The 13,709-nt window shown below is 45.2% G+C and overlaps 1 protein-coding gene across 1 annotated transcript in view; it reads right to left on the bottom strand.

Moving 5' to 3' along the window:
- Positions 1-13,709, bottom strand: part of Vangl1 (VANGL planar cell polarity protein 1) — a 48,122-nt gene that overhangs the window by 24,441 nt on the left and 9,972 nt on the right. The window contains exons 3-4 of the mRNA XM_026394187.2: positions 6,990-7,122; positions 2,200-2,807 (exon numbers count right to left, since the gene is read on the bottom strand). Coding sequence (XP_026249972.2) covers positions 2,200-2,807; positions 6,990-7,122 — 741 coding nt within the window. The remainder of the gene's footprint in view (positions 1-2,199; positions 2,808-6,989; positions 7,123-13,709) is intronic.

The following is a 13,709-nucleotide window of genomic DNA, read 5'->3' as shown; positions in this document are numbered from 1 at the left end:
CAGTGCACTGGCTGCTCACATTCACAAGCAGTTCCAAATACTACCTATCTCCACTGTGCCCACAGCTGGATGTCTCACCATTTGCCTTAACTTCTCTAAATCCTGTCCTGGGACGTACTGTTCCCTGCTGGTCTTGGTCACTGCCACTGTCTGAGATCTCCTATCCATTGTCCCCGTCACCTGTCTATAGGCCTATTTCATCAACTATCTGCCACAGAGCAGTATTATTGGTCTCTCTCCAAATGACTGCAAACCCCAAGAGTCCTGATACAAAGCAGGCAGTCACCCAGGTTCTGGGCTCTGCACACAGAAGTACTTAACACAAATCTTTGGGTCATTTTCCAAAATGGAAAGAAAACTGAGATTAATATATAGCAGTGACTTATTTGCCTTCAGAGCCACACAGTCATCTTCAAAACCCTCAAAACACCATATGTGGTGTACAGAGCATGTGAATCAGACACCAATTCCCTCTGAGGATCCATTAGGGTGGCAAGTAACCTTGAACACTAAGTCACCCAGTCCTCCGGGTGGTAGGAGCAGAACCAAAGGAATGAAAGAGGTGACTGCCAACTCAATGGCTTAAGTGTGACCTGACTCCAAACAGGGGCTGAGCCACCCGCCTGGGCTCTAGCCAAAACTCTAGCCAAAACAAAGCCAATTGTTCTGTTTCTCACCAAGATGCCCTTGCTGACCTTGGCCACTTGGCCAGCTTCACTACTGCAGGTCACACACATCAGCACATTCTGTCCAGGAGTCAGAAGGGCCTGAGGAGTGAGAAGCTTCAAGTCAAACATCCCAGGGACCATCTGAGCATGTGCCATGCTCCACGCTGGGCACTGAAGACCCCAGGAGAGTAAGAACCAGGTCCTGTCCTCAGAGAGTTCATTGTGGAGGAAAAATAAGCTCCTAACACCAAGTGAGAGATGCCACAATGGGACATGAACTCAGCCGTGACATCTGAGTGAATTCTAAACAAGACTAGCCATATTATTTTGTACAAATTACTTAAATTTCCTAAACCTCAGTTTATCTGCAACCATGGGATTGACAATACCTGTATCACAGGTTCTGTGAAGACTAAATTTATATGAAGTGCTTACCTTTATTTATCTATAAAATAAATGATGATTCTCACTCTTGCAGCTAACCCCAAATAATGGGATTTTTATGCAGAGACTTAAACTATGACACCCCACTTGATTTCTAACTTTTTCTCATGAATATATTTTCAAAACACTCAACCCGTACACATCTGGGAGACTTTAACCTGTATTTGATTCTTTATTAGAGGATCAGTAGTGTGACCATATAATTTACTGCCCAAACCAGGATATCTCTGAGAGTTTAAAAAAAAAAAAAAGGAGGGAAGAATGATTAATAATTCCACTGGAATACCACAGTAAATCAGATGAACCATTCGGGGCAAAATGGAATTAATAGTCACTTCATGCACTGCCCAGAAGACGATTTCACGGTCAAGGCAGGCAGTCATCACTAGGTACACCCTTTCTGCACCACTTTAGGAAGCTGGCAACAAGATTTGAGAATAGTCCTGACAAAACCTGATAGGGTTTGGATGTGAGGTGTCCCCAAAGAAATTCATGTGTGAGACAATGAAAGAATATTCAGAGGGGAAATGAGTGGGTTATGAGAACCTTAAACCAATCAGTGAATTAATCCCCTAATAGAAATTAACTGAGTGGTAACTGGAGGCAAGTGGTGTATGGCTGGAGGAAATGGCTGACTGCGGGCATGGAGTCTCTCTCTGCTTCCGGATCATCGTGTAAGCTGCTTCTCTCCACTAGCCTCTTCCATCATGATGTTCTGTCTCACCTTGAGTCCCAAGGAATGGAGCCAGCTGTCTATGGACTGAGACCTCTGAAACCGTGAGCCCCCCCCCCCTCCCACAAATAAACTTACTCCTTTAAAATCATTCTGGTTGGATATTTTAGTTGCAACAGTGAAAAAGTCAACTAAAACAAAACCTGACTTGGCTGGTCCCATCCAAAAGTCCAGCTAACCGATGCACATAGACACCCCTACTACCTACACAGAGGTTCATGCACACAGCTCCTCCCCCAAACCAGAAAGGAATCCAGCCCTGGCCCTGGCACGTGCATCTGTCACACTGACAACCAGCTATCTTCCAGGGATACCAGTTGGCCTTTCTGCCTCCTGAACGCCCCCTGCCCTTACCTCAGGTGTCCCAAGCTGTAGAACCGGGACTCTCCATCAGTGGAGCGGACCACCTGCAGCGTGAACATGGGCTGCAGCTGCCGGAGCTCCAACAGGACGATGGCCAGGTAATGGATGAAGAGGAGGGCATCCACGAGGGAGACCGCGTATTGCACAATGCCCTGGTAGTTTCGGTCCCGAGAGTCCAAAATACGGACTCCATAAAAAAGCCAATAGGAAACCACAAAGAGGAAGATGAGGACCAGTAACAGGGCTCGGAACACAAACACCCGGGGCACGTCGGCTCTCTGCTTGCGGAAGAAAAGGGCCCAGGTTCCGATGAGCAGAATGAGGAGTTTGAACGACACGGAGATAAAGAGTCCCTCGCAGATGGTGCCACAAGGTTCCAGCTCATCCCTCCACAGGATCGGGGGTAACAGGATGAAGGCAATGGGGGTGAGGAAAACTAGGAGTCCCAGAAACGAGGCGATGGTGAGGCCCAGGTAACGTTTACAATCCAGCCCCACGCTGTCCTCCATGTCCTTGCTGATCCTGGCAATGTCCTCTTGGGATATGCTGTGCTCCGAGGTGCCCGTGATGGCTGTGGTGGTCTCTCCCCAGTTGTCATCCTGATGGGAGAGGCGACAGTGAGGATGATGAGCCCAAAGAAGCAGGTCACTTGTAAAAGCCACCAGAAGACACAGTGTATGTGGAGAATGCACCCTATTTACCCAACTCTGCATGCTGGGCTTTCTAGAAAATGGGAACTGAATAAACATGTAATAGAAGAATTTTAAACCTTAACAATTTTCACTGAGATCTTCCACATGTATTATGTATTTACCTTTTTTAAAAAAAAATTTATACCATTTATTTATTTAATTTATTTTTCTGGTACCAGGGATTGAACCCAGGGGCACTTAAGCCACATCCCCAGCCCTTTTTATTTTGTATTTTGAGATAGGGTCTTCTCCAAGTTAGGGAGGAGGGCTTTGAACCTGTGATCCTCAGCCTTAGCTTCCCTAGCTCTGCTGGCTTGTATTTACCTTTTCAAACAGAGAAAAACATAATTAAATCTTTGTATTGTTTGGGTGATTCATTAGCATAACTCTGATTACGATCCCTGGCATTGACAAGTCTCAAGAAGCTCTGGGCCTGGGGCTATTTGTCCTGCAATAAAGACCCAGCTGTTAGATTAACCTTGAGAGAGATCCCTTATAGAAGAAGCCCCCCTGTGTTTTCCTCCTAATGCATGCTGAGCTCTAAAAGCTTACAAAGTCCAAATTCTGGAAGTGGGGAACATTACTACACACTCCAATAGCTCTGTGGAGCAATAGCTCTGTGGCACAGAAAGGGAACTTACATCACTATAGAAATCTAAGCTCACCTGTGGCTGGTACTTGCATTTTTTTTTTTTTTAAAGCTCTGTGTGATGTCTGTAAGACCCTCTCAGGAAGTAGCAATATAAAGCACTTGCTGACAGCAGTTTTCACTGACCAAACTAAGCAAATTCAAGAATCTATTTATGCCAGGACAGCTCAGAAATTCTTTCCAAAACACATGTTCAGGGCAAACTAAACACCTAGAGCATACAAATAACCAGCATTATGATCCTGTAGTTTTACTCTCTTGCTTTCTCTCTCTCTCTTTTTTAAATTTCTAGGTAGTTGCTAGCTGGAGCAATTAGTCTATTCATTTAACAAGACCCCGTTGTTAGGGTCTCAAACATGCCTGCTATCTCCCTAGCAGCTGTGACTTCATTCCAAAGCACAATAAAGCAAGAAGGGACCAAAAAGCTATGAAGTCCAAAGAAGTTTTGCCTCAGAGATTTGTGCATATGATTTAACTCTTTCTCTCTCTCTCTCTCTCTCACACACACACACACACACACACACACACACACACTGAGTCACAGCAGCAAGATGGGTAAAACGAGGACATCAACTTAAAGAAATCTACTCAGTTACACAGATCTCTCATAACCAAATAACTCCAAATCTAGTAATAATTAAAAAAACAAAACAAAATGACCCGTGACTTATAAAATGGACAGGCTAGGTTTAGAGGTGGCAGTAGTGGTAAAGGTCCCAACCGATGAACAAAAGACCTTCATCTTGGAAAATGAGAAGTACCACAGAATATAAAGGCCATTCCTATGAACAGCCAGAAGCTCCCAAGGCTCTTGGACATCACTGGTGGACGTGTTAAGTCGATAAAAGACTTTTGGAGAACTGGCCTGGCAGTTTCACAGAAATCTGAATATACCCTTAACTAGGTGACCCAGCAATAAGCTTCGCCTAAGCTTTACCCCCAATTAATTAGAACATATGTCCACAGAAGATTTGTACAAGAATGTTCTTAAGTGCTTTGTTTGTGAACAGCCAAAGTGGTGCAACTCCAATGTCCAACCACCAGGAGAACGGATAAAAAAATTGCAGTAAATTCATACAATAGAATACTACTCAGCAAAAAATGAAAAAGAATGAACTGTTGAAACATATCAAACCATGGATAAATGTCAAAATCATGCTGAGTGAGGAAAAAAATCATATGATTCCAATTACATTAAATTCTAAAACAGACAAAACTAATCCAACAGAGATAGAAATCAAAACAGTGGTTGCCTTGGAGAGGTAGGAATGGGGATAGGGATTGACCAGGAAAGGCCTGGGAGAATCTGTGGTGAAGAGTGTGGGTGGTAGAGGTGAATTCATCTATGAAGACTCACTGAAATGTTTAAGATCTGTTTTATTTCTCTGTGTATAAGTTTAGGTCAATTTTTTAAAGGAAAAAAAAATACATCAGCCAGGGAGAAAGATACAAATTCAAAGACAAACAAATTTTGCTTAATAACAGGTGAGTTCACAGTCTACAGGAAACAATTTACTTTGTAACCTTTTTCATAAAGGCAAACACTGGCTTCCAGATTTGTATCAGGGCTAGGAAAAAGTTGCAAATCAATGCTGAAGTAATTATTAGTACCTTGTGATCATTTTCTTGCCAACTACATTGTTCTGATGTAGCTGTTCATCTTTTTTTTTTTTTTTTGCCAAAGAGTTACTAAACCTCCTGTCCAGTTTAAGAATTTGTGCACATCTGTGCCTAAAACAAAATGTACATATACAAATGTTTCTCCAAAGCCTGAGGATTTTTGAACAAAAAGGAATGAACTCCTCTAATCCAATCCTCCAGATTGTCAATGAGGCCAGCAGAAGCCCACTCCACTTGATTGCCCAAGGTAATACAGCTATTGAGGTACACAACCTCTGAATGCTTTCCCCACCGCATCACCCTGCAGTAAACATCAACAGCTTCCCAGTGAGTACATGGTGGTGGAGAGAAGCTACCAACAAAGAAATGTCTTTATGGCATTTAGCATCCACTCACAGAAGAAAGCTGAGTCCTAAAGCACTTAAGGAAGGTCCAGTCCTAGGACTGGCCCCATTGGTCCATCTGTTCATCTGTCCATCCATCCATCCACCCATCTCCTCAGAGCCAAGGCAAGCAGTGTGACAGTTCTAAAGGCATTTGCTCATCACTGAACAAACCCCACATTCAACCCACGCCTGCATTTTGCATGTGTGCTCTGAGGAACTGCCAGTCCTGTCCGTGGATGTGACTCTAAGCGCCTATCTCTGTGTACCTACAGTTGTATTCAGATACAGGCTTATCTGCAGCCCTCTATCTTTACAGCTGTGTATGCACACTTGGCTTTGTTTGTGTGAGGCAAGGCTGGACACGCATGTGTTTCAGGAGGTGCAGAGGTTGTGCAAGCATGCTTCTGAGTCTAGCTCAGATGTTGATTTAAGTCCACAGGCTGCCAGGCAGGGGCCCTGAGAAGTACCCAAGTGATATTTTCAATAAAGAAATACAACTGACCATATTTCAAAATTGGGTGGTTTCCTAATCACCCTAATGCCTGCCTTTTCTTTTCTTTTCTTTCTTTCTTTTTTAATATTTAGTTTTTAGAAATAGTTGGACACAATACTTGTTATTTTATTTATTTATTTTTTATGTGGTGCTGAGGATTGAACCCAGGGCTTTGCACCTGGTAGGTGAGCGCTCTACTGCTGAGCCATAACCCCAGCCCCCTGACTTGTCTTAAACACTGCAAGACCCATCAGCACTTAGTCCTTGCATTTCCAAGCAGCAGGAAGTCTCTGGAGCTGACGGAGCTGCTGTCCCTTAGCAGAAGAAACACCTTCTCCGGTTCGTCATAGATCCTTCTCTCCATCCCAAGGTCTTCATGCTGAGGGATCACAGAGGCCATTACCACCCAAAGCTTGCTTGATATATTCCTGTCCCTTCTCTTTGATCCAAGGGGTACCTCATTCATCCTGTTTCCCTACCAGGCTGCGTGTCCAGCCCTGGTTTGTTTCACATGTCCAGGAGTACATCTGAGCTGTCCTAAATTCTTTCCTCATCTTCCCAACACTACTTAGGCTTGTTGGAGACAGAGATTCCTTCCCTAACACTCTTCCATTTTGGAAGGAGTCTCCGGAGACTGCAGCCTATAACTTTTCCCTGCCCTGCCCTGCCCTGTCGTCAGCAGCCCTGGCTTCTGTCCAACACCATTCAACGCAGGCCAACCAATCACACCTCAGGAGAATCCCCAAGCTATCCAATGGCAGAACAGGCTGTCCTTAGACCAACAAGAAACCACAGGACATAGATAAACTAATTAACATGCTAGAAAAATAAAGGTTAAAAACCCAAGAGAACCTATTGCAACAGGACTTAGGAAAACATTTACAGAAAAGAGACGTGGTCAAGGGGCAGCAGTATACTTACCGACCACCTGTGAGCCTTACCTGAACTTCCTCTGTCCGAGTAGAATCGTTTGCCAACAGGGGCTCTCCGGTGGGAGCCTGAATGGTGACAGATTTTTCTGACCCTCTGCCATCTTTATTTCGGGGTGATTTGTGTCTCTCTCTAGTTCTCTCCCTGGAGGAAAAAAAATGATAACAGCGAGCACATTTCATGTCACAGTAATTAACTCTCTGGTTCATCAAAATGCATTATATGTTTCATTCTGAATTTAGGAAAATTGTATACACACACAGCACCAATACTCACCCATCTCCACCCCCTGCAAAGAGTAAAGTGACCTTTATTCCTTACTTAGTATTTTCTTTCTGCCATTCCAAGACCTGACACAAAGACTGTCACTCCTCCTCTATCAACAGTGGTCTTAATTTTTCAGAGCCTCAAATTTTTCAATTCCTGAATTGGAGGCACATTTTATGGTAATAATTACTCACTTGACTTGGTTATAATTTGCCCGAGTTAATTTTCTAGGATTTTATTGGGCCATCATTGTAGAATATCTAAGCTTCGTTCTACCCCCCAAAAATCTGGGACACACTGTCACCCTATACTTTTGGACAAGAGAAGAAAGGAAACTCTAAACCAGGACAGAGAATCATTTTCTCCTAATTCTTACGAATTCCAAACTAAAAGTCATTCCCATAGGTTCTAGGTGAACTCAAAGACACCCACAGAAACAAACAAAGCTAGGACAAATGACACCCAGGTGTGTGTGTGTGTGGTGTGTATGTGTGTGTGTGTGTGTGTGTGTGTGTGTGTGTGTGTGTTCAGGCCTCCTAAGGAGAGCAGACTGCGGCATACTTTCAACCCAGATGAACTTTTCTGGGTGGTCTCCCATGCTGACTGAAAGGGCACCCCACTGTGGGGGGTCAATATTGAAGTTACAAATCAATCAATCACGGTGGCCAAGCCCAGAGGTCACAATCTGGTCAATAACCACCTATGGAAAGTAGCACTCTAGCCTCCAGCTGCCAATGGTGAATTCAGGAGTGACCCAGCAACAGAGCCAGCCCCTCAGTGGTCAACAGTCAGTAAGTTCCCTTAGCCTCTTGTCCCCGTAGGCCACCTGACATCAGTCCTCCTTCCTATGACCACTTGCCCTCATTCCCAAGTCAGGGAAAGCATTGCACATAAAGGTTGTGCAAAGAGTCCAATCTTGATCTGTCCCCACCAGATGTTCGACCTTGCACAACCTCTAAAACCTCCATCTCCTCATATAGGAAACGGGGAACAATAAAAATAGATAATGTACATAGGACCAGTACACAGTAGCCATTGTGGCTTACTGTTATAATGGTATCACTACTATTATTAAAGACCAAGAATGGTTTCCTGACTTTGTGAAGCAGAGTTTGTTACCTCGGAGAAAGAGATGTAAACAGAACCATCAACACATCATCAAACTCCCTTCCTTTCCACACACAGGTCTTCTATTAACCCACCATTTAGCAAAACAACCACAACAAAAACCCAAAAAGCAAAAACTGTCATGTGCAGGTTTCATGTTAAACGTGTACCTTATCATAAGCATTGGATAATTCTTTCTAAGAGCCAAGAGGCACCCATGGCTGCAGAAGATCTTTCAATGACAACAGTTCTATCCCTAGAATAGAACTAGGAATAGACAGATTCTGGTTAACTCTTTATTTCAACCAGGCAACTAGGAAAAAAGTCATATAAGTGGAGAATTTGTTCACCCAAAGATATTACAACGCAACGTTAATCATCTTTGTCCCATTTCAATTTCAAAGCACTTTGCTACGTGCTTGATAGTTTCACTCAATCCTAGCTATAATCCTCTGAGGTTAGTATTATTGTTCCCATTTTACAGATGAGAAAATTGAGGTTCACAGAATTTAAGTGACTTCCCAAAGGTGCAGGAAGTGGCAGAGTAGTATCCGAATCCAGGTCTGTTGCCACTATCTCCATTCAAACCCACGATGCTACAGTGTTTTGAAAAACAATTTGGAAGATTTTACAGCATAAAATTCCTGATGCTCACCCTCATATTTGTCAAAGCTACAAGAGCCATGAATTACGCCTTAAAGATACTACTAGGAGTCCTGATTGCCCTGTGACCTTAGATAGCACAAAGTTGTGTGCCCCACACTCTCTGTTGTCTAATACAATCATTTAAAAAGGAACTCCATGTGAGAAGCAATAAACAGCGTGGGAGAGATTCGCCCATGCATGGCTAGTTTTCAGAATGAGTCGTCAGACAAGGGCCAGAACTGTCTCTCTGGTAGGTCGTACCTGCAGCCAGACAGATTCCCTTCTTACTCTTACTGCTGCCACATTTATCATTGCCTCGGCCATCAGCCAAGTCATATGCTTCCCTAACCCATCTCTCTATTCACAAGCCCCATGGGTCAAATCCTGTGACAGCACAAATTCCACTGGAAATCAAAATCTTTCACTGAGTGCCAATTCCCCGATCCTGCACACTAACTAGCAGGGCAGAGAGCAGGTGGGGGAACCACCCAGGGCTGGAAACAGACTCTCTGCTCTCTCCCAACCCCCAACCCACCCAGCCTGGCTCCTACAGAAACCAAGAGGACCCAGACAGGGAACGACTGTCTAACAACTACCCTGCTAACATCTGAGGAGAACCAGATAAGAACCCTTAATCTGATAACGTGAGGGGAGTTTTCCATCCTCCAGAGCCAGAAACCAGTGCCTCGCAAACCCCAGTGTGCAGAGAATCCACTTGGAGCACAGATATAGGTAGACTGGCAGGCTCCACCATCAAGGGATTTATCTGGAAGGGAGGTGATAGGAATCCATATTTTCCACCAGCTTCCCAGGTGTGCAGGATGTAGGCAGTCTAAGAAATTTCCCCCAAGATTCTCCAACCCAACTGGCCCTGGGCAGGGGGCTGCTGGAGTGACAGAGTATGCCTTGCACACAGCAGAGGCTACATAATGGGAGCCACGAACCTATGCTCAGCTGCACCATGACACAACGCACAGTGCTTCCTTATTAAAATAGTGCTAAGTAGGTGAAGGACAGTGTGCAGCCGGGAATGAAGGCTGCCCAGAGCTGAGAACTTTCCACGCAGGGTGTTATGGTTTGGACATGAAGTGCTCCCTACAAAGCTCCTGTGTTAAGGCAAGAATAGCCAGAGGTGAAATGATTGGGTTTCGAGAGCTGTAACCCAATCAGTCCATCCTAGTTCGAATGGACTAATGGTTTAATGTGGCAGGTGGGGCATGGCTGGAGGAGGTGGGTCACTAGGGACATGCCCTGGAGGGGTGCACCTTCTCTGTGGCCCCTTCCTGGCCTGCCCCTCTCTCTCTCTCTCTCTCTCTCTCTCTCTCTCTCTCTCTCTCTCTCTCTCTCTCTCTCCCCTTCCCAGCCACCCTTCCCTAAGCAGCTTCCCTCACCATGTCCTTCTGCCATGATATTCTGCCTCACCTTGGGCCCAGAGCAGTGGGGTTTGCCAACCATATACTAAATCTCTGAAACCAGGAGCCAAAATAATCTCTGCCCCCTTAAGTTGTTCTTGTCAGGTATTCTGGTCACAGTGACACAAAACTGATAACACATAGGTCGATTGTGGGGAACATAGAGCAGGTCCTATCACTGCACCAACATTGTGCCGGGGGTCGGCTCTTTGTATTGGTCTTGTTATGAAGGAAGCACACAACCCGCCATACAGCTTTCACAGGAATCACGACTCCTGCATGACTGCTCCAGGTACTAAGTCAGGGTAGGATTTAAGAGTGACTTCCAACAAAAATATGGCCATCCATCCAGTGCTTTCCAGTCTGCAGAACTGCAAGTGGCCACCTCCTGGCAGCAGGGGCCCAAATGCTCTCGATGGTATCACTCCAAGGAATCTCTAAGGCTTCCAAGTTTCCTCTGGGAAAGTATTCCCCATTCATGGAGACAATGGGTCCACGTGTCTATGAGTATGGCAATAGGAGGTCAGAGGAGTCAACAGTTTACCAAACCAATGAATGAGGTCTTACAAATAAATACATACTTAGGATAGACTTTTCCAACTTGGCCTAATTGGTTGGATCACCTATGTGCCTTTGATGAGCAGCTGTATCATCTAAGGGAATCTTCATATCTTCATCTCTAAATCTATCCCCACACACTCTCTGCCCAGATAAGCAAAGATAAGTATGTGTGTGTGTGTGTGTGTGTGTGTGTGTGTGTACGTGTGCATTAGATGGTGGGAAGAACAAGCAGCAGTGTGTAGGAGGCACCTACAAATGTCTGCACCTTTGTGTGTGTATAAATGCATCTATTTAGGCCAATTCTGGAGCTGAGCTCTTGGGGGCTGCTGTAACCAACCCCCTCAGTATGTAGCCAGAATCCTCTGATTCCCATACTGTTTCCACTTACACTCGGGATTTCCTGGGAAGATTATTTACTCTTGTTTCTGTTGTTTGTCTATTTCTATTTGGGGAAAGCCAGCCCCACCGGTTACTCCTCCCTTTCCTTCTCTACCACCACCCACTACCTGTTCTCTCTCTACTGACTGCTGGGTCTGGCTGGCTGCTTCCTCTGGGCCCTGTCTGGGGTAGGAGGGCTGAGCACTGGGCAAACTGGAACTGAAATGGCCTCAGAACAAAAGAACCAATTTCTCCACTGCCCAGGCAGCCCTCTTTGGGATGATGCACGTTAATACATCAGTCACACCAGCTGCCCTTCACTTCCCTTGCAAAAGTGACATTTCCTTTCTGAAGGATCATGAGCCTGAAATCTGTAGGGTGCTTCAACAAACCTTATAACTTCAGGCAACAACGCTGTCTCAGAGCCTTGGTTTCATCATCTGTAACATGGGCTACCACCTCCCACCCTCCTAGGATGGCTGTGACCATGGGAGGAGCCAGCAGGGACTCCCAAAGTGGTTGTCCATATTATTGGCAGCTCTGTGTTTAAATTGGGAAACTTACGCTCTGAACCCCCCCGGGGTTTAGGTGAGGTGGGCTGAAGTTAACTGGACAATCTCTGGAGACCACAGGCATCACCAAACCAGGCCAACAGCCTCTTTGCTATAAGAGTCACCTGTCAGCTCTCCAAGATGATCATGATGTCATCAAGCATACCATGTTTGGTGCACTTCATTATTCCTGCGTTGAAATCGTACTAAAATTACCCAATAGACAAGGCCCTCCACTTTCTTGCTCTTCCATTCAAACACCTGACAGGGCACGGAGGAGAGCCACCTGCCCAGGGAAACTCCCGGGACAAAATAGATGTCCTTGGCTGTGTCTCAGGCCTGCTCTCATGCCTGTGGAAGGTACAATTACTGCTTAACATTCTTTATGCCCTAGCAAAGCACTCCATAGCACCCATTATCTATAGATCACAACTCCCCACCAGTTTCTGTACCCGGCTTTGCCTACAGTCAGACAATTCACCCCCAAGGATAATGGTGTTTTGTAAAGAACCATGAAATGCACCTCCAGACCCCTTGTGCTCACATGGCTCCACTTAGAGCTCCTCTCGGAGCTGATCAGAAGCCTCGGCTTGTATTAACATTTGCCAAGCACTTTCCACATAGGTCCAAGAAGGCACTGAGAGTTCTGCGTGTTGTTTTAATACAAAGTTATAGTTCCTGGAAGTTCCCACCACTGAACTGGGCTATCAGTTTCTGGGGCCTCCAAGAGGCAGAGAGCAGCAAAAGGTCCCAAAGCGTAGAAGTCAGAATACAAGTGTAGACCAAAGGGGCCAGAGCTGGTTCCGATCCTGCAAGCTGTCACCCCTCTTCATCCCCAAATTTCAAAAGCACCCCAAATCCCTACTTCCATCACTGTGGCGTGAAAGAGGAGAGCCCGGAATATTGAAGAGGGAGTGGCTTTTCCCGCTTAGCTCCCAGAGTTGATATTTCAAAACAGCCGCTTCTGGTGTGTCATAACTCATCTGGTAAGTTCACCCGCTGGTGGGAATTTGTGATTGGATTTTTATCACCTGAGGTTTCTAGCTCTCTCAGGACCTGGGCTCTGGCATGTGACTGCAGGCTCCCTCGCCCCAGCCCTGCAGCAGCCACACTTGAGCACGTCTGCTTTCTTTTCTGATTGGAAAGGCCAACCTGGGCTCCAGTGCAAAGGGTCAAATAGGTATGATTATAAGAGCCATGTATAAAAACTCAGAAATTGATGAAAGTTTAAAAAGAAAGTTAGCCACCCATAATCCTATACTCAGAGACAGGCTTGGTTAATACTGATCTTATTAGGTGTCGATAGAACTATTATAAGACACAATGTTTTGAATCCCATTTTTTTTTTCCATTTTTTTAATAACACCATCTCGTGACATTTTTCTCATATCCTCAAATAATCTTTGAAAACCTTTCCTTTGTACTTTCTTATTCATTTTTTTTAATCACAAAAGACACACTTATAAAAAAAAATTGAACAACTACAAAAAGACAGTATAATTGAAGGTCCCATCAGTCACCATCTGTGGCTGACCCCCTTCCCTGGGAACGGCTACTCTTGGCAGCTTGGAGAATATGCTCACAGATCTCTTTCTGTGTGTGTAGATCTACCCAGGCTCATAAATAAATTAGCAAATTTGAGATGCACAAAACAAAAGCTCACTCTGCAACAGTTGCTTGTGCGGAGAGCTCAGCAAGGGAAACAAACACCAGGAGCCACCGTTCCCACGCGAGTGCAGAACTGTGGCCATGGTGGGCCCTGGGGCTGGGATCAGTGGGTACCTTAACACCGTGGTGCCATGACAAGGCA

This window comes from Urocitellus parryii, chromosome 11, assembly GCF_045843805.1.
Source record: "Urocitellus parryii isolate mUroPar1 chromosome 11, mUroPar1.hap1, whole genome shotgun sequence".
Classification (NCBI taxonomy): domain Eukaryota; kingdom Metazoa; phylum Chordata; class Mammalia; order Rodentia; family Sciuridae; genus Urocitellus; species Urocitellus parryii.
The sequence above is the reverse complement of the archived record's forward strand: the minus strand, read 5'-3'. Positions and strand labels throughout refer to the sequence as shown.